The 23,507-nt window shown below is 64.2% G+C and overlaps 1 protein-coding gene across 9 annotated transcripts in view; it reads right to left on the bottom strand.

Annotated features, from left to right (window-relative positions):
* Nucleotides 1-23,507, bottom strand: part of CACNA1H (calcium voltage-gated channel subunit alpha1 H) — a 71,543-nt gene that overhangs the window by 18,402 nt on the left and 29,634 nt on the right. For 7 of the 9 annotated variants that reach the window (XM_055099146.2, XM_055099139.2, XM_055099142.2 and 4 more), the window contains exons 3-10: nucleotides 9,731-9,843; nucleotides 9,203-9,336; nucleotides 8,745-8,842; nucleotides 5,996-6,155; nucleotides 4,385-4,700; nucleotides 4,149-4,241; nucleotides 2,505-3,294; nucleotides 517-965 (exon numbers count right to left, since the gene is read on the bottom strand). In XM_055099146.2, the coding sequence (XP_054955121.2) occupies nucleotides 517-965; nucleotides 2,505-3,294; nucleotides 4,149-4,241; nucleotides 4,385-4,700; nucleotides 5,996-6,155; nucleotides 8,745-8,842; nucleotides 9,203-9,336; nucleotides 9,731-9,843 (2,153 nt within the window). Of the gene's footprint in view, nucleotides 1-516; nucleotides 966-2,504; nucleotides 3,295-4,148; nucleotides 4,242-4,384; nucleotides 4,701-5,458; nucleotides 5,574-5,995; nucleotides 6,156-8,744; nucleotides 8,843-9,202; nucleotides 9,337-9,730; nucleotides 9,844-23,507 lie in introns of those variants that run through there. The other 2 variants (XM_055099143.2, XM_008960949.5) reach the window with 2 other exon arrangements.

The raw sequence follows: 23,507 nt of genomic DNA, 5'->3' as shown, positions 1-23,507 counted from the left end.
CCCCGGCACTGATCTGGGGCCCCACCCGCGGCTCCCACCCCTCCCCGGCACTGATCTGGGGCCCCACCCGCGGTTCGACCCCTCCCCGGCACTGATCTGGGCCCCCACCCGCGGCTCCCACCCCTCCTCGGCACTGATCTGGGACCCCCACCCGCGGCTCCCACCCCTCCCCGGCACTGATCTGGGGCCCCACCGGCGGCTCCCACCCCTCCCCGGCACTGATCTGGGAGCAGGTTTGGCTGCATCAAGACCCAAAGGGTCACGAGGGCTGCAGCAGCATCTCAAAAGGAGCCTAATCAGCTGCCATCTAGAGAGGAGGCCAGGAATCCAAGGAGATCCCCTCCAGTGGAGGCTCGGCACACCTGGTCTCCTATCCTCACCATCTCCAGCTTTCTAGGGCCCTGCCTGACCGTCCTACCATCAGGTCAGGCGTCGGGGCTGCTGGAAGCCTCCTGAGACTCCCCAGGCCCTGCAAGCGTGACAGGGAGCCCACCCCGTGGCCAGGCCAGCCCGCACCTGCTCATGGTACTCCACGCCCATGCTCAGCGTGTTGACGAGGATGGCCATCATGATGCCACGGCTGAAGTACTTGCTGTCCACGATGCGGCGCAGCTTGCCGCTGAAGGTAACCCAGAGGCGGCCCATCCAGCCTGGCTCGCCCGGGGCTGCCCTCTGCTGTGCCCGCCGCCGGGGGCTGCCTGGGCCTGGGCCTGGTGTGTCCGTCGCAGGGGGTGGTCGCGTGGGGTCCTGGCGGTCACCGTGCCGGATGTCCTGCGTGAATTCATAGACGCCACGGCCATCTGAGTCTCCACTTTCCGAGCCGCTGAGCTCACCCTCCGGGTCCTCCAGGGCACGGGTGCAGTACGGGCAGCTCTTCAGCTCACAGGTCAGTGTGCCCGCTGGGGGGCTGGGCAGGGGGCAGGGCACACTGAGGCCCGACAGATGGCCAGGGGCCTGGCCCAGTCCTGCGGGAGAGGGCACAGACAAGGGCAGGCACACTCAGTGGTGCTGCCACAGGGGCCCGGGAACCCACACACACAGGAGCGGTGGGGTTAATGTGTCCCCCCCAGAAAGATCCATCCAGAGTCCAACCTCCAGAACCTGTGAGTGGACTTCACAGAAAGCAGGATCTTTGCAGGTGTCATGGGTTACAATGAGGAATGAAGCTATTCTGGAGTAGGGAGGGCCCTGAGCCACGACTGTTCCAATAAGAAGAAACCAAAGAGCCATGTGAAGACAGACAGACCGCAGGGACGTGTTGACAAGCCGGGGACTGGTAAAACCGCCAGAACTTAGCAGAGGCGAGGAGAGTTCTCCCCTAGAGCCTCCAGAGGAAGCAACCCTGCAAGGCCTGGATTTTGGAGCACTGGCCTCCAGAGCTGAGTGATTTTCCGCTGTTCTAAACCCACTAGTTCGTGGGTACAGCAGCCACAGACATCAGAAAAGCCATACATTTGGGCACACACACCCAACCCCCACAGCCGCATTCCTGCTCACGTACTGGGGCAGGGACACACTTAGGTGCAGAGACGTTTGCCTGCCTTGGGCTGTGCCATCCACAGAAATATAACAGCAGCCACTTCCCAGCAGCCACAGCACACAGGCGAAGTTAGCTACGGGATTCTGTTTGACTCGATGCGAGCAAACCATGGTTACTCCAACACGAAATTGACATGAAAATGACCATCGAGCCGTCCTGTGATGTTTTCACGCTGTCTTTGGAGCCCGTGTGCCTCTTATAACACACAGCGGCTGGACTCCCACAATTCAAGGGCTAGGAGCATGCGCCCAACACTCTTGTCTGCACACCCTGGGTACCAGCGCATGAGGACACACAGCATCCCGGCACCCTCGCTCGCACCTCTCCCCACCACGGGGGACACACCCCTGCCTGCGTCTCTACATCTGTGTACAGAACCAGGAAGGGCCCCCAGGCCTGTGTGGAACCCTACCATCTGGGGGCCGTGGAGTCTCCCATTCACCTGGTGGACGGAGGCCCAGGCCCCGCATAGGAGAACCCCACGTCAGCCTCTCTTCCTGACTCTCGGTGACTCTGCGACGGTGCCTCCCCCCAACTCCCCCACTCAGCGTCCCCACCTAGAAGGGGGGCCAGCCTCAATGGCCACGAAGGACGCTGCACGTCCTCCAGGGAAGCGTCCAGGCTGTGGACACAAGCATACGGTCCCTCTCGGGGCCAGGCAGGGGCAACGGGATGCTGGCCCAGGAGGGTCTGACAAGCCTTGTCAGATTCAAAATCCCACCTCCGCGGCTACCACTCCTGCCGTGAGCTGTGGGCCACCGGGGGCTTGCTTTGGCGCTGTCAGGGGCGGGACCTGCCTCTTTCCCCTTCTTATGGGCTCCAGAGGCACAGCTGGTCTGTTCCACAAGTCAAAGCTGGGCTCATCAGAGTGCCCACAATGGGTGTGGGAATGACACACCGGAGACCCTGCCCGCCCTGCCTAGGTCCCACCGCCTCCTCCATGGGGTGGGGGCTGGGTCCTCACCATGCTCCCCGACCACATGCGGGATCTTCTCGTAGGGATCAGGGCTGTTCAAGCTCAACGGGCCGTGCCCCCCGGTGCCTGGCGGTCCACCGGCCCACTTCCCCTTGGGTCCGGGGCTGGTGCTGCCTTTGCCGCTGCCCACCCCTGAGGGCAGGATCGTGGGGTAGTTCATGGTGCCCAGCCCTGTGGCCAGCCTGAGGCTGGCGGCGGCAGTGGCTGCGGCATGTGCCACCCGGGCCCTCTCCTGCGGCCCCTCTATGTGGCAGTCGGCATGGTAGATGCTGTGCACTGACTCTGCATCGGGGGGTCCGCGGCCTGGGGAAGGTGGTGAGGGGGGCGCGCCAGCTCGGACCAGCCTGGTGTCGCAGGCGCCTGGCTCGGGGCCAGGCCTGCGGGGGCTGCCGTGGCTGAAATGGTAGTGGTGGTGGTGGTGGTGATGGTGGTGGTAGACCAGGTGGTGCACCGAGGCTGTGTGCCTGCCCGCCCGGCGCTGGCGGTGCCCGGGACCCTGGCCTTGCACAGCACTGGGGTCCACCTTCTTGCGCCAGCGGCTCTGCCAGCGGGCGTAGAGGCGCAAGCTGCGCCGCTTGACCTTGCGGAATATGTGGCCCACGTACTTCAGCAGCTCTTCGTAGCAGCTGCCAGGCTCGGAGAAGCTGGCCAGCGTGCTGTCGTTGGACAGGTGGCGTGCCCGCTGCTCCCGCATCAGCTGACTCTCCCGCTGCTTCGTCTCCGAGAACTGCGTGGCAATCACCACCAGGCACAGGTTGATCATGAAGAAGGAGCCCACCTGTGACGGGGGCGGGCGGGTAAGTGGCAGTGAGTGAGCGAGTCCCTGATTCGCCACTGAGCCCTACTGTGCGCTGCCTGTTCGAGTGGGAGCCACGTCATAGGCACAGTGGGCGGGGTGCCCTGCTATGGGCAGGCTGCTGCGGTGTTCAGTGCTGAGCCCCCACGTCTGGAGCAGACGGCATACAGTAGCTACTTTGTGCCTATCTGGACAAAAGACCTGGAACCCTCTTTCCTGCTTCTCCATGTGGCTCGGCCCCTCCTTTGCCTGCAGATCTGGCCTTGAGATGACCCTCTCAACGGTGGCCACTCTCCCCTCCCCAGCACCCCAGGTGCGTTTCCTCCTTAGCACGGGCCAGCGTGCAGCAAGTCTCTAATCGTTCGCTTCGCTTGCTCTCTCAGAACAAACTGGGGACGTCTGTCTGCTTCTGTTACCTGCTAGGTCCTCGCAGGGTGGCTCTAGGTATACCCAGGACCCCACAGACGTCTGCGGCCTGATTAACCCAACTCTGCCAGGACCCACTGGGGCCTATGAGAGGACCAGCTAAGGAGCACAGCTGGGGCCACACACGCCCGTGGAAAGCGGTGCTGGGAGGCTATGCACTCCCCAGGGTGTTCCTGGCTCTTCAGCCCTGAGCCAGCACCCACAGGCCTGGACCCTGTCTAGGTGATGCCATGGCCTCTTGGGGTCCCCAGCCACACCTCCCCACCCCTGCAAGCTCTGCCTCCCTCCCCTGTGTGCTCCCTTCAGCTGGAAGACAGACAGGAGCCCCTATGACCACCCAGGTACCCCACCCCACCCCCAGCCAGCTAACACCAGGGCCCATCATGGCGAACACTGCCGCCCACACTCACGATGATGAGCAGGATGAAATAGATGAAGTTGTAGAACGAGTGAGCGTCCATGACGTAGTACATGATGTCCACCCAGCCTTCCAGCGTGATCACCTGGGGGGGCAGTGGCTTGACTTGGGCCCGCACGACCCCTCCTCCTCCTCCCCGTGCCCCTGGGGTCTGGGTTGGGGGGGCGAGTCCTGCACCCGCTCCCCTGCCGTGCCCCAGGGTCCCCGTCCCACCATCTTGCCGCCCACCTGGAAGATGGCAATCCAGGCGTAGCCGATGTTGTCGAAGTTGATGGCACCGTTGTGGGGGTTGGAGTCACCTGAGCGGCACACGTTGTAGTACTGGTTCCAGTTGATGCAGGCGTTGCGTGCAGCGCCCACCCCCTCGGCCTGCGGCTGCGTGTAGGCCTCCCAGCCCAGGGTGCAGGGCACGCGCAGCTCGCGGCGGCCGGGGATGTGCGAGCACTTCTGCATGCCGTTGTCTCGGCGCGAGGAGCAGATGAACGGGTTCTCCTCGCCCTCCTCCGTCTGGTAGTACGGCCGCAGGAAGGTCAGGTTGTTGTTCCTGGGGATGGGCACAGCCAGGGCCAAGAGGTACAATCAGGGTAAGGGACGGTCAGAGTCGGGGGCACAATCGTGATCAGGGACGTGATCAGGGTCAGGGACGTGATCAGGGTCAGGGCCAGTGGACTAATCATGGTTAGGGAGGCACGGTTAGGGTCAGGGGGCATGATAGGACTGAGGGTCAAGACCCGGATCAGGGGATACAGCCAGGACCAGGGTCAAGAACACAGTGGTATTGCAGAAACCACACTCTCCTCAGCCCAAGTCTACAGAGAGACAAACACACAAAGAACAGGGATGGACAGAGAAATCAACAAAGAACAGCACAGACAAACAGGGAGGGAGACCCAAGAGCCAGAAACCCAGGCTCAGACCTCAGCTCCTCCTGGAAGTGGATGAGGGGCAAAGGGCAAGGGACGAGGGGAGGGAACCCTGGGGTGAGGGAAAGGAGGCAGCCCTGGGGTGAGGGAAAGGAGGCAGCCCTGGGGTGAGGGCTGAGAGGATCCAGGGGTGAGGGCTGAGGGGAGGGAACCCCAGGGCCAGGGCGGAGGGAACCCTGGGGTGGGGGCTCAGGGGACCCTGGGGTGAAGGCTGAGGAGAGACTCGAGGGTGAGAATTGAGGGGAGAACTCGGGGTGAGGGTTGAGGGGACCCCGGGGTGAGGGCTGAGGAGACTGCAGAGCAAGGGCCGAGGGGAGACCCTGGGGTAAGGTGTGATGGACTCTGGGGTGTGGGGAGGGGATGAAGTGTTGGGACTAACCTGTCTTGGGGGCTGAAAGTGGCACTGGAGGTGGGACATATGTGCAGCGACCGCACGGTGGACGGAGCCATGATGGGGGGTGGGGCATATGTGCAGCGACCGCACGGTGGGCGGAGCCATGATGGGGGGGTGGGGCATATGTGCAGCGACCGCACGGTGGGCACAGCCATGATGGGGGTGGGGCATATGCAGCGACCGCACGGTGGGCGGAGCCATGATGAGGGTGGGGCATATTGCAGCGACCGCACGGTGGGCGGAGCCATGATGGGGGGTGGGGCATATGTGCGACTGCACGGTGGGCGGAGCCATGATGGGGGTGGGGCATATGTGCAGCGACTGCACAGTGGGCGGAGCCATGATGGGGGGTGGGGGCAGGAAACAGCATGGTGGACAGAGCCATGACGGGGACAGCAGTGGCGGGGCGGGTGACTGCACGGTGGGCAGAGCCACGTGGGGCGGTGGAGCCACATAGTGCGTTATCTGCATGGTGGGCAGGGCCGTCTGGGCAGGGGCCTCACGGGGGTGGGGCCTGGGCACCTGACAAAGGCACTGTCCAGAAAGCAGCGGTTCCGCAGGAGGCCAGCCCAAAGCTGGACACCAACGATGCCGAAAATGAAGAAGACGAAGAAGCACAGCAGAAGGACGTTCCCGAGCATGGGCAGCGTATCCAGCAGCAGAGTGACCAGGATCCGCATGCCTGTGGGCAGCAAGGCCAGGATTGGCACTGCTAAGCCCTGCAGGAGTGTCCTCGGGGCTGCAGCCCCTCCCGGGACCCCCGAGCCCCGCCCACTGTTCACAGTGGGTGTCCACGCCCACCGCACACTGACTCGGGCCACCCCCTGGTGATTTTCCCGCACCCCTAGTGTGATCGGGACTCCCCTCCTACCACCACCGGCCTCCAGGGACACTGACACCCTGGGGTCTGACGTGCATCCAGCGGGGCGCCAGGTCTCCACCTCCAACCATCCCAGGGCAGCAGGTCTGCTGCTTTTGGAGGGCTGGGGTGTGGAGGGGCAGGAGTGGAGGCAGGGGACTGGCCGAGGCAGGGAACTGGCTGCGGCAGGTCTGACCACGTGGCATCTCGGGCTCGGGATGACCAGGCGGAGCCCAGTGGCCCTCGAGGCTTGTCTGGCGACACCCTGAAGTTGCCACCAAGGCAGCAGGAGCCTCGGGAGCCCCAGAACCTCAGGTGGTGGGCTGCCTCCTGGGGGTCTCTGCAGCAGGTCTGGGATCCTGAAAACTTTGTCTGATTCCCAGTGAGAATCCTGCCAGAACAGAGCCCCGTCTCAGAGAGAGGCTGCTGGAGGCGGTGGGGAGGACCGGCAGCGGCTTTTCAGGAGGTAGCACTGAAGCCATCGGTCCTGGGTGCTATGGGCTACGTGAACTCCAGATTAATCCAGCAAGTGGGTCAGCCAAGCCCCACGCGCCCCTCGCTCCATCCTGGGCCTGCTCCCCCAAGACATCCTTTCCCTCAAATTTAATCAAGGGCCAGGCTAAGGCAGCAGGTAAAGCCCTGGGCCAGGAACCTGGGGACGCTGAGTTCTCACCCAGCACCCAGGGGTATCAATGGCAAAACGGGCCCCTCAGGTCACAAGGGTGAGTCAGAGCCAGGAGCAGCACTGAAGTGTCAAAAGAGCCGACCGGAGCAGACAATCAGTGAGCACTGCCCTGGCCAGACCACAACCGCCTCAAAGATCACAGATGATCCAGAGGTCAGAGCGGACCCCAAGCCAACAGAACGGGATGCAGCCCTGAGCGTGTCCTCATTATGAGAAGCGTATTATCCAGTCTGGAAGAGTTCCCTAGTTCTCTCCTAGAGACAGGAGCAGGTCCCCAGGAGGCCAGGCTGCTGGCGACAATTAGGGCCACTCTGGCAATTTAACCTGAAAAGTAAACATCCGTGGAAGGAAGGGGCTGTGTGTGCTGGGTTGCTTCACGCTTCAACAGGTGGGGCCAGGCCGGCGTGCAGACTGAGTGTACAGTGGGTGCCGGGCAAAGGGCCAAGAGCCACACACGCGTCCCCTCACTGCATGCTCAGCCACCCTTGGGGTCATGGGTACTCCTGTACTGCACTATTCCAGGAGAAACTGAGGTTCAGGCTCAGCTAGTTGCTCAGAGTCACACAGTATTCAAGCCCTATCTGAGCCGCACAGTAGAGCCAAGGCAGGCAGGTGGAAGGCAGGCTCAGGGACCAGTGGCACGAGGATGACCCACCTGCCCTTCGGGAAGCCAGAGGCCCCATGGGAAGGAGTGCCTAGCCTTGGGGGTCTGTGACTTTGGGGGGTTGCTGCAGGTCAAGCCCTGAGTGCCAAGGCCACCAGGACCCAGGTCAGGCAGCCAGAAAGGCTGTGTTATACCCGCACGTGCACACACGGGGCCACATCTACACGCAGTATGCACTCGCGCCTGGTACGGCCTCGTGGGGGCCGCGCCGACCCCCAGGAGCCGGAGCAGCTGAATGTAGCCCTGAGTGCTTAAAGAACGATCCCACCCCATCCCCTGATGCAGGTGGGTGGCCCGGATTTGACAGGATGTTTCCCAAACAAGCAGGCATATGACTTCCCGGAAGCTCTTCCTCCGCCTCCCCTCACACCCAGCGCACAGCAGACACACAGCGGCTCCTCTCCACCAGGCCCCCTCCTCACACCTGCTGGCCAAATCCTGAAGGATTTCCAGCCTTCCTTCTAGAAAATCAGCTGCTCAGCAGGGGACACGGAGGCCCAGCCCTGGCCAGCCAACTTCCCCTTTCCTTAGGTGGGGATCCTGGCAGGAGAGTAGGGGCCAGAAGCAGTGGCGGGTGGGGAGAGCGAGGTGTCCTCAGGACAGGTGTCAGGCTCTCCCCTCGCTTGTGTGGGTGTGAAGGCGGGGCTGCACAGAGCCCCCAGGTGAGCTGAGCCACACCCACAAGAGTGTCTCCACCATGAGCCACACCAGGATGCGCCAGACAGCAAAGCCACCAGGGATCTGCTCGGCCTCCAGCCTTGCCCCAGATGCCATGCAGAGAAGGAACCGGAGGTTCGGAGTGGCCCCTGTCACTCGGCCGTGTGGGAGCCAGGGACCCTGTGAATGCTGACTGCCCACCACACCGCAGCTTGATTCTCCCGACATGCAAGGCCCACGGATAGCGGCAGGGGCCACCCCACTGCTGGGGTCTGGGCTGGGGCCGGAGTGCCTGGTAACCTTCATTTCCCAGTCCTGTGCTCCTGGGGGCCCTTTCGAGAGCTCTGCCGGGCTGGCGGACACACAGGCCTGTTGATCTCAAGCCCAGTTGGGGCCGGTCACTTACTAGGCACGCGGTTGATGGCGCGGAGAGGCCGCAGCACCCGCACGGTCCTGATAGCCGAGAGGCTCACGTTGTGTCCGTCCAACGAGTACTCCATCATGCTGGGGGCGGGGCCGAGGGGGAGCAGCTCAACAAGGAGCCCAGGTGGTCCAGGGTGGGGCTGGGGTGCAAAGTAGGGTGGGCAGGCATAGAACCGGCCAGCCCGGCACCCGGAGGACCTTGTACTGGCCAGGAAGGGCCCCGAGGTAGCAGGAGCACAACCCTTGGTCACATCAGGAGGCCACCTCCCTCACCTGTGCCCAGGAGGGAGGGTCTCCGGAGTCCCAGACAGGGTCCCTGGCTCTACCTGGATCCCTCTAGAACACACCTCCCATTTTTCTTTACAGGTGGGACACAGGGATCCCTGTGGGGTGGGCGGGGCCCCTTCGCCAGCGCTGTGGCCTCTCCGAGGCGGGGCCTACCCCGCCACGACGATGAAGAAATCCAGCCTGTTCCACGTGTCACCCAGGTAACACTTCTGCCCGAACAGCCCCAAGGCCACCATCTTGATGACCATCTCCACCGCAAAAAAGGCGAAAATGAAGGCGTCAAAGGCCTGCGGGAGGAGGCATCAGGAGGGCCCGTGGAACGGCTCAGCTCAGCCCGCAACCCCCAACCCCAGCCCTGCAAGAGCCCGGCCCCCAGTCTTGCCACACCCCTCGCCCTGCCCCTGCCCCGCCCTGAGCCCCAGGAGCTGAGCCCTGCCTCGCCTTGAACCTCGCCTCTCGCCCTGCCCCACCCCCAGCCCCACCTCGCGCCCCGCCGTGAACCTCGCCCTGATCCCCGACCCTGACCCACTCCACGCCCCACCTTGAACCTTGCCCCGCCCCCGCCCCACTCCGCCTTGAACCATAAACCTCGTACCGACCCACGCCCCTCCCCCACCCCGACCCACGCCCCTCCCCCACCCCGACCCACGCCCCTCCCCCACCCCGACCCACGCCCCTCACCTCCAGGATGTTGCAGCGCTCGGAGCCGCACTCAACGTCCTCACAGGGCCGGAACATGCCCAGGGTCACGCAGTTGAGCATGATTACCAGCATGCTCACGTGCTCGAACCATGTGTCGCCGCGGGTTAAGGAGCACACCGGCGCGGCCCGGGACCCGCCCCCACGGGGCCCTCCAAATGCCCACCCGGTCAGCCGGTGCCCCGCCATGGGTGTGCGCGCGTGGGGGTGTCCAGGATGGGGTGGGGGACTCGGGACCGACGGCCGCCCCTCCTGAAAGCAGCCACCAGGTGGCGCCTGGGGCCTGCGCCTGGCCGGGCTCTGCTCCGTGAGGGTCCCAGGCCCGGCCCCCTGGCCCTCGGCGTTGGCTCATCAGGAAAGCGGGGTGCAGGAGCCCTCGGTGGGCTGGCTGCATCGGTAGTGAGGCCCCAGTGAGGGCCACTCAGACTCCCAGGGCCTAGCTGCCCACATGGGGCCCAGGTTGCATAGGGCTCCCGCGCTGGGGTGCTGTAGGCAGGGCGCCCTGCGCAACTGGGAGGGCCCCAGGGCAGGGGGAATGTCGGGGCACCGCCATGCAACCCACCGGACAGGACTCCCCGTCCCACCCTCCAGGCCTGGACGGTAGCACAACTCGGGGCAGACTTTCCAGGGCCCCTGTCCCAGGGCTGCGCGGCCCCACCCTGACCAGGGAACCAGAGGAAGGAGGGAGGGGCAATCCGTCAGCTGACTGTGGACCCAGGAGGGACCTTCCTTAAGGTAGAAGCCGGCATTTGGAAAGCGCCAACTTGTCAGCGAACAGCCTTGGGAAGTGAGGCACCAGCTCTGCCAGTCCCTGCCGTCCCCAACACGTGGGAACCGAGGAGGAGACAGAGCTGGGCATCCTCTCACAGCTGGTTCAGGGGCAGCCCAGTGGCCGCCCCCACCCCTGGCTCTGGACTTGGGCCTGTGCTTGACTCTCGGGGGCCGCCCTTCCTAGCACCCACCTGGCGCAGACCACAGGCCTCAGCGCCCACGGCTCCCCCTCACCCCTGGCAGGCCTGCTTGGGACCCGGATGATGGTGGCAGCAGCGCCCCCTGCCCAACACGGGCCACGCTCACTACAGCGGAGGTCCTGGGTGCTGCGTGCAGCACTGGGGTCAGGGTCGGAGTGTCTCAAACTCTCAGGGATGACAGGAAGGGCAGCTGCCACGGTAGGAGGAGAAGAGGCTTGGTGACGAGGGCCTTCCCTGCCCCCGTCACTCCAGCCTGGAGCCCCTCCCCCAGGGACCCCAGCAGCTCATCCTGGAACCCTCCCTCCCACCAAGCCAGGGCCCAGCCTCCTAGCAGGTCAGCATTTGATGCCAGTGCCACGGCTCCAGGCCACCAATGTAATTACGTATTCCCACCAAGAGTGCGGTAATTACACTTAATGGGTTCAGCGGTAACAGGCGCCTCTGCTGTAACACTGCTGCAAGAAGCCGAAATCAGCCTCCCGCCAAGGCAGCTGGCATGCTGGCACAGCCACGCGCTGTCCCATAGGTGGGCGAGGCCACAGCACGCACTGCCGCCTACCGATGACGCACCCACTGCGACCCCAGTGGCCAGAGTGTGTGAGCGCCTTCACGGCAAGCCTCAGAGCACAGTCCTTGCTGGACGAGGTGGGGGTGGGGTTTGCGTGACTTGCTCAAGGTGGTGGGGGCAGGAGCCGAGGCCCTGCTGTGGAAGCTGTGCCAGGCCCCTTGGCCTCTCCCAGCCTCCTGACCCAGCACTGGTGCAAGGGAGCGATGGTGAATGGCGGCTCTGCCCCCAGCCTCGGGCCCCTTTGTCCCCTAACTGCCGCAAATAGCACCTTTCTGCGGGGGTGGCTGGGGACTGTCTTTGTGCATCTCTGAGGGCCATCATTTCCCGGGGGGAGGGGTTTTCTTGGGTAAACGGAACAGGCTGGCGGGGAGGAGCTCAAAGACACCCGGCCCGAACAGGACACAGCAGGCAGGTGTGGGGAACGCTGCTCCCTGACCTGAGCCCCCACCGCACTCTACCCCAGCCTGGCTGAGCCATGGGTCTTGTAGGTGGCACTGCCTCTCCCTGGGCACAGGGCATCCCAGGCCTCAGTTTACCCATCTACCCAATGGGGGGTGGTGGGACTGCTTGTCCTGTGGGTGCCTCGGACTGCCTTTCTGTCTCCTCTCTCCACACTCTCCTTCAAGTTGGGCCGGCTCCCAACCAGCACACACACATTCCACTACCAAAGCAGGCAGTTTCCAGCCACCCCTGGACTCCAGGACTCAGGGCTGAGACCCGCCTCCAGATGTCTCCAGCCATTGCCCGATTTCTCCCAGGCCTGCCCCATGTTTGCTCTGAGATCACCCCGGAGACCCCCCAGAAATGTCCAGGCTGGAGCGGAGGGTGCCCTAGGCTAGGGGGCTACCTGGACACAAGGCCTTTCACACCCTCCCTGTACCCCGGCTGGCCCCCAGCCACTTGCCTGACCCTGGCAGTTCCTGCCACCCTAGCCAGCTCAGGACTTTGAGCTAAAGCTACGGCATGGCCTTCCTGGCACTGAGGGGAATGCTGACTTCTGGACCCGGCCCAGACCCTGAGGCGGAGGGCCCAATGGGGACAGAAGGGAAGGGGCCGGCACCCCTGACCAGCCATCTCTAAGACTGTCCAGCCGGCAGAGTGGAGTGGATGGTGTCAGAGCCCAGGGCCCGTCAGTGCCAGTCACCATGAAAGCTGCCCACCGCACAGAGGGGCTGGCAGGGGTGGGTGGGAACCAGTGCCTGGCAACTCCTCAAAGACAGCTGGCTAGGGGTCCCCAGGCCAGGGTCCTACCTGGACATCTTTGCCCCCGCTGCCATGCCACTGAGACCCACCCCAAGCCTTTGTGACTGGCAGCGAGGGAAGCCAGGAGGGGGCCTGGGTGCCCCTCCCCGACCTCTCGGACCGTCTGGTTTAGTGGGGGATGGGGTGCTGTCTTTTCCAAGCAGGGGTGTGGCTCCAGTGAGCCCCTCCCATCCAGGTACATCCCCCTCCCCGAAAATCACACACACAGCAGAAGACCATAGAGGGGCAAGGTTGGGCCTGCAGGCACGCCAGCTGCAGACGGCCTCCCCAGCTAAGCCTGGCGACAATGGAACCCCAAATCTCCCGGACCTGCGGTGCTGCACAGGTGCCGGCTCGCAGAGACCCCGAGTGTGCCTGAGGCCACACAGCCAGGCCAGCCTGCTGGGTCACAGACCCCGAGTGTGCCTGAGGCCACACAGCCAGGCGAGCCTGCTGGGTCAGAGACCCCGAGTGTGCCTGAGGCCACACAGCCAGGCCAGCCTGCTGGGTCACCGAAACCCCGAGTGTGCCTGAGGCCACACAACCAGGCCAGCCTGCTGGGTCAGAGAGACCCCGAGTGTGCCTGAGGTCACTCAGCCAGGCCAGCCTGCTGGGTCAGAGACCCCGAGTGTGCCTGAGGCCACACAGCCAGGCCAGCCTGCTGGGTCAGAGAGACCCCGAGTGTGCCTGAGGCCACACAGCCAGGCCAGCCTGCTGGGTCAGAGAGACCCCGAGTGTGCCTGAGGCCACACAGCCAGGCCAGCCTGCTGGGTCACCGAAACCCCGAGTGTGCCTGAGGCCACACAGCCAGGCCAGCCTGCTGGGTCAGAGAGACCCCGAGTGTGCCTGAGGCCACACAACCAGGCCAGCCTGCTGGGTCAGAGAGACCCCGAGTGTGCCTGAGGCCACACAGCCAGGCCAGCCTGCTGGGTCAGAGAGACCCCGAGTGTGCCTGAGGCCACACAGCCAGGCCAGCCTGCTGGGTCAGAGAGACCCCGAGTGTGCCTGAGGCCACACAGCCAGGCCAGCCTGCTGGGTCAGAGACCCCGAGTGTGCCTGAGGCCACACAGCCAGGCCAGCCTGCTGGGTCAGAGAGACCCCGAGTGTGCCTGAGGCCACACAGCCAGGCCAGCCTGCTGGGTCAGAGACCCTGAGTGTGCCTGAGGCCACACAGCCAGGCCAGCCTGCTGGGTCAGAGAGACCCCGAGTGTGCCTGAGGCCACACAGCCAGGCCAGCCTGCTGGGTCAGAGACCCCGAGTGTGCCTGAGGCCACACAGCCAGGCCAGCCTGCTGGGTCAGAGAGACCCCGAGTGTGCCTGAGGCCACACAGCCAGGCCAGCCTGCTGGGTCACCGAAACCCCGAGTGTGCCTGAGGCCACACAACCAGGCCAGCCTGCTGGGTCAGAGAGACCCCGAGTGTGCCTGAGGTCACTCAGCCAGGCCAGCCTGCTGGGTCAGAGACCCCGAGTGTGCCTGAGGCCACACAGCCAGGCCAGCCTGCTGGGTCAGAGAGACCCCGAGTGTGCCTGAGGCCACACAGCCAGGCCAGCCTGCTGGGTCAGAGACCCCGAGTGTGCCTGAGGCCACACAGCCAGGCCAGCCTGCTGGGTCAGAGAGACCCCGAGTGTGCCTGAGGTCACACAGCCAGGCCAGCCTGCTGGGTCAGAGACCCCGAGTGTGCCTGAGGCCACACAGCCAGGCCAGCCTGCTGGGTCAGAGAGACCCCGAGTGTGCCTGAGGCCACACAGCCAGGCCAGGCTGCTGGGTCAGAGAGACCCCGAGTGTGCCTGAGGCCACACAGCCAGGCCAGCCTGCTGGGTCACCGAAACCCCGAGTGTGCCTGAGGCCACACAGCCAGGCCAGCCTGCTGGGTCAGAGAGACCCCGAGTGTGCCTGAGGCCACACAACCAGGCCAGCCTGCTGGGTCAGAGAGACCCCGAGTGTGCCTGAGGCCACACAGCCAGGCCAGCCTGCTGGGTCAGAGACCCCGAGTGTGCCTGAGGCCACACAACCAGGCCAGCCTGCTGGGTCAGAGAGACCCCGAGTGTGCCTGAGGCCACACAGCCAGGCCAGCCTGCTGGGTCAGAGACCCCGAGTGTGCCTGAGGCCACACAGCCAGGCCAGCCTGCTGGGTCAGAGAGACCCCGAGTGTGCCTGAGGCCACACAGCCAGGCCAGCCTGCTGGGTCAGAGAGACCCCGAGTGTGCCTGAGGCCACACAGCCAGGCCAGCCTGCTGGGTCAGAGACCCTGAGTGTGCCTGAGGCCACACAGCCAGGCCAGCCTGCTGGGTCAGAGAGACCCCGAGTGTGCCTGAGGCCACACAGCCAGGCCAGCCTGCTGGGTCAGAGACCCCGAGTGTGCCTGAGGCCACACAGCCAGGCCAGCCTGCTGGGTCAGAGAGACCCCGAGTGTGCCTGAGGCCACACAGCCAGGCCAGCCTGCTGGGTCAGAGAGACCCCGAGTGTGCCTGAGGCCACACAGCCAGGCCAGCCTGCTGGGTCAGAGAGACCCCGAGTGTGCCTGAGGCCACACAGCCAGGCCAGCCTGCTGGGTCAGATACCCTGAGTGTGCCTGAGGCCACACAGCCAGGCCAGCCTGCTGGGTCAGAGAGACCCCGAGTGTGCCTGAGGCCACACAGCCAGGCCAGTCTGCTGGGTCAGAGACCCCGAGTGTGCCTGAGGCCACACAGCCAGGCCAGCCTGCTGGGTCAGAGACCCCGAGTGTGCCTGAGGCCACACAGCCAGGCCAGCCTGCTGGGTCACCGAAACCCTGAGTGTGCCTGAGGCCACACAACCAGGCCAGCCTGCTGGGTCACCGAAACCCCGAGTGTGCCTGAGGCCACACAGCCAGGCCAGCCTGTTGGGTCAGAGAGACCCCAAGTGTGCCTGAGGCCACACAGCCAGGCCAGCCTACTGGGTCAGAGAGACCTCGAGTGTGCCTGAGGCCACACAGCCAAGCCAGCCTGACGGGTCCCAGCTCTTGGATCTGCAGGGCCCCTACCCATCGTAGATCCTCTGCCTCTCCTTCCCCCAGCACCCACCCAAAATTAGCCCCACAATCCCAGAGAGCTCCTCCAATGGCAAGGACCCCACCCCTGTGCCTGTGGGGCAGCTCTGGAGGGGACGGTGGTGTAGCAGGGTCTGGGGGGCCCCAAGGAGGCCTCTCATGACAGAGGACGTGACAGGCAGGCGTATTGCGCGCCTCCCAACCGGGTCACACCCCAGCCACCAGCCCTCCCTGCCCTGGAGAGGGACTGCCAGATGTACCAGGTCCCAGTGCCCCCCCGGGGCTCTGCCTAGAGAGGGTAGCAGCCAGCCGAGGTCCCACATCCCGCACAGGCCAGCAGAGGCTCGGGCAGCTCTGGGCTGAGCAGGCTGGCCCTCATGTGTCACACTTCTGTGGGCAGCTGAAGACAGGCAGTGTCTGCCGGCTGTGTCGCACGGAGCCTGGTGACTTCTGGAGACTTAATCATACAGATGGATTTTCTGGGTTTTAATTAAAAATTCCTTTAGGTTTCAAATCAACTTCTACAAATTAGAATCAATTTCCACTGCGGGTCGGAGAAGGCAGGCCAACGTAGCCAGGAACAGCCCTGGGAGGGGGCCTGGTGGCTGCAGGGCGGCAGAACGGTCAGGGAACCCAGCCAGGGAAGGGCCGGGCAGTGGCGCAGTGAGGTGGTCTTGGCTACGGGGTCTCCCTCAGGCAGGGAGCCTCCACCAGACCCTGAGGCCCAGCCAGCAGCAATGCACCCACTCACCCTCCCTCCTTCATCTCCCTGGACCAAGCCCCAGGACCTCAGTGATTCTCCTCTTTTCTGACAGACCAAGGTTGTGGGGACCACAGTGTCCTTCTCCAGCCCCTGGAGTCTGGCCTGGATGACATGTTCCCCAGGCAGCACCCGCTGGACTGGGCTCACGTGCCCCACAGTGCAGGCCAGGGGCTCGTAACGATGAAAACCCCCCAGAGAGAGGCCTGAACAGGGGAACAGGGCTGAAGACCCCCTCGGTGGTGGGGCCCTGTCTGTTGAAATACTCCTCAGGCACAGTACCCATCCTGTCCCTCAGCCCCACACTCTATAATCAGTGCTCTCAGGCTGGGCCCGGTGGTTCACACCCATAATCCCAGCACTTTGGGAGGCTGAGGCAGGAGGATCATTTGGAACCCAGGAGTCTGAGACCAGCCTGGGCAACACAGTGAGACCCCATTGCTACAAAATATTTAACAAATATTTAACAAAAAAATTAAATTTTGGGGTGTGGTGGCAGCTACTCGGGGAGGCTGAAGTGGGAGGATCGCTTGACCCCAGGAGGTGGAAGCTACAGTGAGCCACGATCGTGCCACTGCACTCCAGGGGACACTCTTCAGGGCACCTGCCAGGTCCAGCACAGCCTGGCCACCTCCCCTTCCTCACATCTCCAAGCCTGTGCACTTCTGAGGGGCTGGGCAGGTGCTAAGCCCCCTTCCTACTCCTGAAGCCCTGCCAGGGGCTGGGCCTCCCCAGCTGGCACCCATGAAGAAAACCAGTCCCGCCCAGGACGCTTCAGGGACACCAGCTCCTCAGTCTCTGGGAGGAGAACAGCTTTTCTCACCCCCACAGGCTTCCTGTTGCAGACCGCTGCTTCCCTCGGGACCCTGGAACAAAGGCAGCCCCCCAGCCTCCTTTCTGTGGCAGTAAGCGCTCCCCTTCCCACATGAGCACCGCCTGTGGCCATGGTGGCCCACACCAAGGTCCACAGAAGCCCCTCAGCTCTCAGGACCTGGGGGGGCCCTCCAAGGGGCCCAGCTCCAGTGCACGGCAGATGCCAGCCCCTGGCGGGCCAGGAGGTGTGGACGCAGGGCGGGCAGTGCTGCAGCGGCTGCTGTCCATGGTGCTGAATCAGCAGCCTCGCCTGGGCCTGTCCTGGATGTACCAGGGCTGGGAGGGCTGGGGTTAGGTGTGGGGGACACATCCAGGAGGGGGCGAGGAAGCGGCTTCCTGGCCGGAAACACAGAGCTTCACTGGAGCTGCTCCACTGACCCCCGTTTTCTCATCTGGGGTAGTCGAGGAGGAAAAAGACTCCCAAACTGCTCTTCCCAGCTTGAAAGCGCATAGCTCTGAAGGCGCCATATTCTCCCGGCCCCTGGGCGCGGGCGTGGGCAGCCCCAGAGCCACTGACTGTTGTGTGGGGGGCAGCAAGGCCTGCATTCCCGCGGCTGGGTGAGGGGGAGTGTCTGCGAGTGGCGGGAACCCTGGCAGCTGCTATCTCTGCGACGAAGATGCTGGAGACCTGGGATTCTTGGGGCCAGGAGCCAGTCTCAGGGCAGCTCAGCCAGTGTCGGGGCTGCCAGACCCCCGAACAGTGCCGACTGAGCCCTGAGGTGCTGTGGGACCCCTCTCCCCAGAGCCAGCGGTCTCCAGGGTCCTGGGTAGGGACAGGGGGTCCTCAGAAGCCCGTGTGCTGTGGGACCAGCGTGGCCCAAAGGGTGGTCCTGGACAACCCCAACCCGAAACATCAGCTAACATCCCGGGTAACATCAGCTCCCAGGACTGCCCAGACCTGCTGGCTCAGGTATCCTGGGGCCAGGGCCTCCCCGACCCTGCCCCGTGACTAATCCTCAGGCCAGGGCCATGGGGCAAGAGCCTGACCCCAATTCTACCTCCACCTGTGCCTCCCCCTTTCTAAGCCTCAGCTTCCCCATCTGTACAAAAGGGCTATTTCATCTTTCTGGCGCTGACAGGTTTTATGTAGACCTTCCTGCAAAACAAGCAGCTCCATCTACTCTCCTGACTGACACGGCTCGGCCTGGCTCCTGCTGGCCCTGGAGGACACGTTCTCACCACACCAAGACCTGCACGTTTGCCGAAGGAAGGTCAGGACAGATGTTTCTACAGAGGGACGGAGGCGGGGCTGTGTGCCCCTCGTCAAGAGATGGTTAAGGCATCAAAGCCACAGGCCAGCCTCAGCTCCTCACACCACCAGGGAGGGGACTGTAGCAGCGCTAGCCCAGCGAAGGGATGGACGTCTCCAGGTGCGGCTGCTGCCTGGCTCCTCCTCTATGGTCAGAGTGTTCCCCAAGCAGGGCTGTGGCCTCCAGGGATCCCAGCAGGGCTCCCTGCTCGGCTGCATCCTGACATCAGTGCCGGGGTCGCAGAGCTCTGCAGCTGTGAGGATCGGGAGGCTGGGCCATTCCTGTCCCACCTGCTGTCCCCCAGAGCAATCTGCTCAGCCAGCTGAGCCCCATTAGGCCAAATCTGCAACAGCTGGGCACAAGCGGCCTGAGCAAGGGGCAGGGGTGTGGGCGGGAAAGGCACCCACAGCAGGAAGGAGAAGCCCAGAGCAAGGTGGGCCACAGCCCCCCACTCAGGACCCCATGCCTTGCAGGGCACAGACTGCAGCTGAGGTCACAGGCAGCCAGGACTCTTAGCCACGTGCTCTCCTCTCTGTACCCACCCCTGGCTGGGCAAACCCCTCTCTGCCCTGGGTAGAGGGTGCCAAGGCTGAGGCCGCTCCCTCCCTGCCCGCTCTGCCCACGGCCCCATGCGGTGCTGGCCGCCTCCTCCCCTCCCGGCCCCTCTTTCTCAGGAACACTCAACCTTACTTTTCCAATTTGCTCAAGAAGACGACCTATGTGTATTCACGGGGGAAGCCCACTCCCACAGGCGCTATCAGCCTGCAGTGCGGAGGGGACAGTCGCGGGCTCTGAGGGACTCCATCGCCTCTGCCGCAGAGGAAGCAACAGCTTCGGTCCCACATCAAGAGACCCAGGAGGGGCCGGGCCAGCCGCAGACCCTGGGAGTCAGTGGGTGGTACAGGAGATCCCCGGGAACCAGCCCTGTGTCCGTGTCCACCCCCACTCAGAACCGCGGCAGCTCCAAAGGACCCTCGAGGCCACGGGAGTGGGACGGACCGCCCTGAAGTCTGCCGGTCATGGTGGTGGTCATGGCCCTGAGAACCAGGGCGCACTGCTTGTATACAGAAGAGCTAGAAGGGCAGAATATCTCCACTGCCGTGGCACATTCACCGGCTAGAAAGCATTACGTGGCCACCCGTTAAGGAGGCGGTGGTGCCATGGGCATCGGGACCGAGCCAGGTCCAGGGCACACGGGGCAGGAGGAGCGAGTCACGGAGGACACGTGACCACATTCACGACAGAAGCCACAGTGCAGGCCATCTCGAGGGGCATGTGTGTGGGCACGTGTGCGCAGAGGTACAGAGACGTTCCCAGGGAATCGCCAGAGGATGAGAACGCCGTGGGGAGGGACAAGACGAGGGCACTCAGGACGTGGGCAGAGTCCACAGTGACCCTTTGACGTTCACCCCCCGCCGCGGCATCGTCCGGCTTTCTGCACGGCGAATCCAGGCCCTGCGTGTGCAATTACGAAAGCAAAACGTCCAGGAATCTGGGCCTGTGCGGTCACAGCAGGCTGGACCCCTGCCTTCCGGGCTCCCTGGGCCTAGCTTCTGAACTGCCCCACTGGGACACCTCGAGGGAGCCGCGCATTTTTATTCAAAACACCACTAAGGAAACAGGCTCTCCCCGAGCAGCCCTGGGAGGACCAGCACGGTACACCCTGGCCCCGCACACACCCCGCCTCCAGCCCCTACGCACGCCGACCGTCTACTCACCCGCCCCGTACACACCCCGCCTCCGGCCCCTACTCACGCCGACCGTCTACTCATCCGCCCCGTACACACCCTGCCTCCGGCCCCTACGCATGCCGTCTACTCGCCCGCCCCCCATGTACCCCGCCTCCGGCCCTATGCATGCCGACCGTCTATTCACTCGCCATGGACCCCCGTGCCCCACTAGGCTGAGCATCTCCAGGGTTCCCCAGAAAAGCAGACTCGGGGGGGGGAGGCTCTGCAGATGGCAGCGTCCATGTGGGAGTCTGGCTGCTGCTGGCAGGACCCACAGACACCGTCCAGGAGTCCAGCTGCCACCCGGGCACGTCTAAGCTCCGGATAACCAGTGGGTGAGGCTATGAACGCCAATCCTGCCTACACCAGGGACAAAGGAAACGGGCACTCACGACAGACGGGCCCACGCGTGTCCACAGCGGCACTGACCCCGATGGCCTGTGATGGAAACAGCCCTGGTGTTCACCAACAGACCCGTGAACAAACGGAACGTGGTCTGGTCACACGCTGGAATATTACTCAGCCATGAAAAGGAAGAAAGCTCCACACGCCACAATGCGGGTGAACCCGGGAACATGATGCTGGGAAGAGCTGGGCACAGAAGGACCACATGTCACACGGAAAGTCCCGCACAGGCAAACCCAGAGACAAAGCGGGATAGAGACCGCCAGGGCTGGGCAGCGAGGGCTGATGGGGATGCGGTTTCCTTCTGGAGTGAGGGAAACATTCCAGAACTAGGCAGAGGTGATGGTTCAACAACACGAAGGTCGCTAACCCGTGCGCTTTAAAATCCGCTGGTCGTCACATAAATAAGTAAAAAAAAATGGCTAATCCCATGATACGTGAACCTCACTTCAGTCATCACCACAGCCTGCGTTTCCAGCTGTGCCTTTAAATGGCAGCTTCCCTTCGCTGGAGCCCCGCACCTGTCTGCAGTCGCCACCGAAGGCGCCCTTTGGACCGGGAATTGAGACCCGGCACATGGGCAGGCGTAGGTTGGTGGGGGTGTCTCCTCCTCCTGCCACGTGGCCTCCACTCTCGCTGAGCAGAAGGCCCTCACATGCCCCAGACCCACCCGGCCACGTGACAACTCCTGGCACCCTCCAGCCCCTTGAGACCTGCCTTCCACCAGGGGGCCCGGGTGCCTACGAGAGGGCAGGGATGCCTGGAGGCTGATGCGGCATCCGTGCCTCCTCCCAGGCTCACAGAGGATGAGGGTGAGGGCCGGGAAACGAGCAGCCCAGGCCGGCAGGTGATGAGCCCTCCCCACGGATGTCCCTCAAAGACAGGACAGCTGCTGGGTGCAGGTGCCCAGGCCAAGCCGCCTGGAGTCCTCTGCGGCTGCTGGCCCCATTCACCCCTGAGCCTCGGTCCCACGCTTGCCGGCCTCCACAGTCCGGCCTCTGCCTCGGGCAGTAAGGCCCAAAGCTTTCAAGGACTCAGTGCTTGCTGCAGGGGAAGCTTTGGCCAGGGTCTGCTCCCTGGTCTCAGGGCTCGGGGAGGGGCCCCATGCATGTGGCAGGCTGGGCCTGACCATTCCTGAAGCACCTGAAGCCCCCTGTGGGCAGGAGTGACGCCCTGGGGGCTAGTGCAGTCCCGCCTACACCCTGTGCAATGGGCTGGTGTCCCATCTCCCCTACCAGCTCCACCTAGGCCTGAGGGGCCAGGCACAGCCCAGCTGGCCTTGACTCTTCTGTCCCTGGCATCCGATGAAGCACCGGGGCAGCCACAGCTGCCGAGGCAGACGCACCTTCCCCAGGCGGCACAGACACGGCTCCAGGGCACCTGTCGTTAATTAACCGATCCAGGAGTGAATCAATTCAGTCTCCCTCTGCAGTGGCGAAATTCTGGAGCCAAATGTTTGCAGACTTTGGAGTCTCCCAGCAGGTGGGACGGGACAGACCCCACTGGGGGAGCAACACGCCAGGTCACCTGCTCACCCGTGTATACGAATGTGCTCTTGCACGCTCCCCCCAGGGCCGCCCCCCAGCCTCACAGGGTAGATGACAGAAAGTACATCAAACCTGCAGGACGGGACGGTGCCCGGGGAGCTCCAGAGCCTGCCCTGAGTGCGGCGCCTCCCCCGGACCCCCAACCCCAATGCCACGACAGGCACGTGTCCTGTTCTCCAGCGGGGCCTCTTAGCGGGAGGGAACTGGGTGGGAAGGGGGAGGGCGAGGCAGCCACACGATCCAGGATCAGGGATGCCGGGGATGCGCTGACTGAAGGAGGTTTCTCTTCCTTCCCCGGAGGCCGTTGCCATGGAGACAAGGGAGGAGGAAGCCCGGTCAGGGCTGGGGGGAGGGGCCAGGAGGGATTCCCGGCTCTACGCTGAGGGCGGCCCCCACGCCCGTCTCCTCCCTCGGGAGAAGCCACCGCAGGGTTTTAACTCAGGAAGGGGTGAGGTCCTGAGAACCCCTCTGTGCTGGGGGAAAACTGGGGGAACATGGCGCCATCAGACGCAATAGAACCCGTCAGGGGTCCCAGAGGCCAGATCCCGAGGGCAGCCCCAGGATTCCCACAGCCGCACGGGGGTGGAGGGTACCGGGTTCCAGGGCTCCAGGCCTGACACAGAACTTCCTGGAAACGGCCACCTGTGGCCCCACCGTGTCCCACCCCAGTCCCTGCTGCTGGGGGTGTCAGGGGTCACAGAGGGTGGGGGCCAGACCTCCTTCGCAGGTACCTGTACCAGCCCTGGAGACCCAGTTGTCCAGAGATGGGACAGGTGGGCTTGCCCTCCGAGAACCTGCAGTGCCCATGGACCCTGTGGCCGACTCCTGACCTGGGGAGCTCTCAGGTTGGGCCCAGGACTCAGGACTCAGCTCCAAAGAGGTCACCTGCCCCCCATCCCAGGCAGGGAACAGAGGGTCTGGGCAACGTCAGAGGAGGGCCAGGGTGGGGGTCCCCGCCACAGTGACTGACAGCCTCGTCGGGGGGCTGCGAGCTCTCCTGGCCTCTGTCCTGGTCCTCAACCCTGGCCTCTCCCAGCCAACCCCCAGTCTGCTCTGAGTCTCAATGTGCAGCCTGCCCAGAGCTTTCACCCCAGCCAGGCCCCCGATGTGGGAGCCCCTCTCCCCAGGGGCCTGGCCAGGGGAACGTGGCCGGAGCCAGCCGCCTGGACTTGCGTGACTCACACGGGCAGTTGGGGGTGGGGAGCCCGGGCAGCGGCCAAACATGGAGTGTTTGTCTCCAGCCGGCGCCGCGGGTCACTGGAGGGCGCAGGGGCTGGGCTGCCCGTGGGAGAGCACCGCCCCCAGCGCAGGGGTGCGGGGAGCCCACACCCACCACAGGCCACCACCTGGGGGATTGAAGTCACCGCTCCATGAGTGGACGGCTCACTCCCGGCTGCCGGAACAT

The sequence above is a fragment of the Pan paniscus genome, chromosome 18, assembly GCF_029289425.2.
Source record: "Pan paniscus chromosome 18, NHGRI_mPanPan1-v2.0_pri, whole genome shotgun sequence".
NCBI classification, from domain to species: domain Eukaryota; kingdom Metazoa; phylum Chordata; class Mammalia; order Primates; family Hominidae; genus Pan; species Pan paniscus.
The sequence above is the reverse complement of the archived record's forward strand: the minus strand, read 5'-3'. Positions and strand labels throughout refer to the sequence as shown.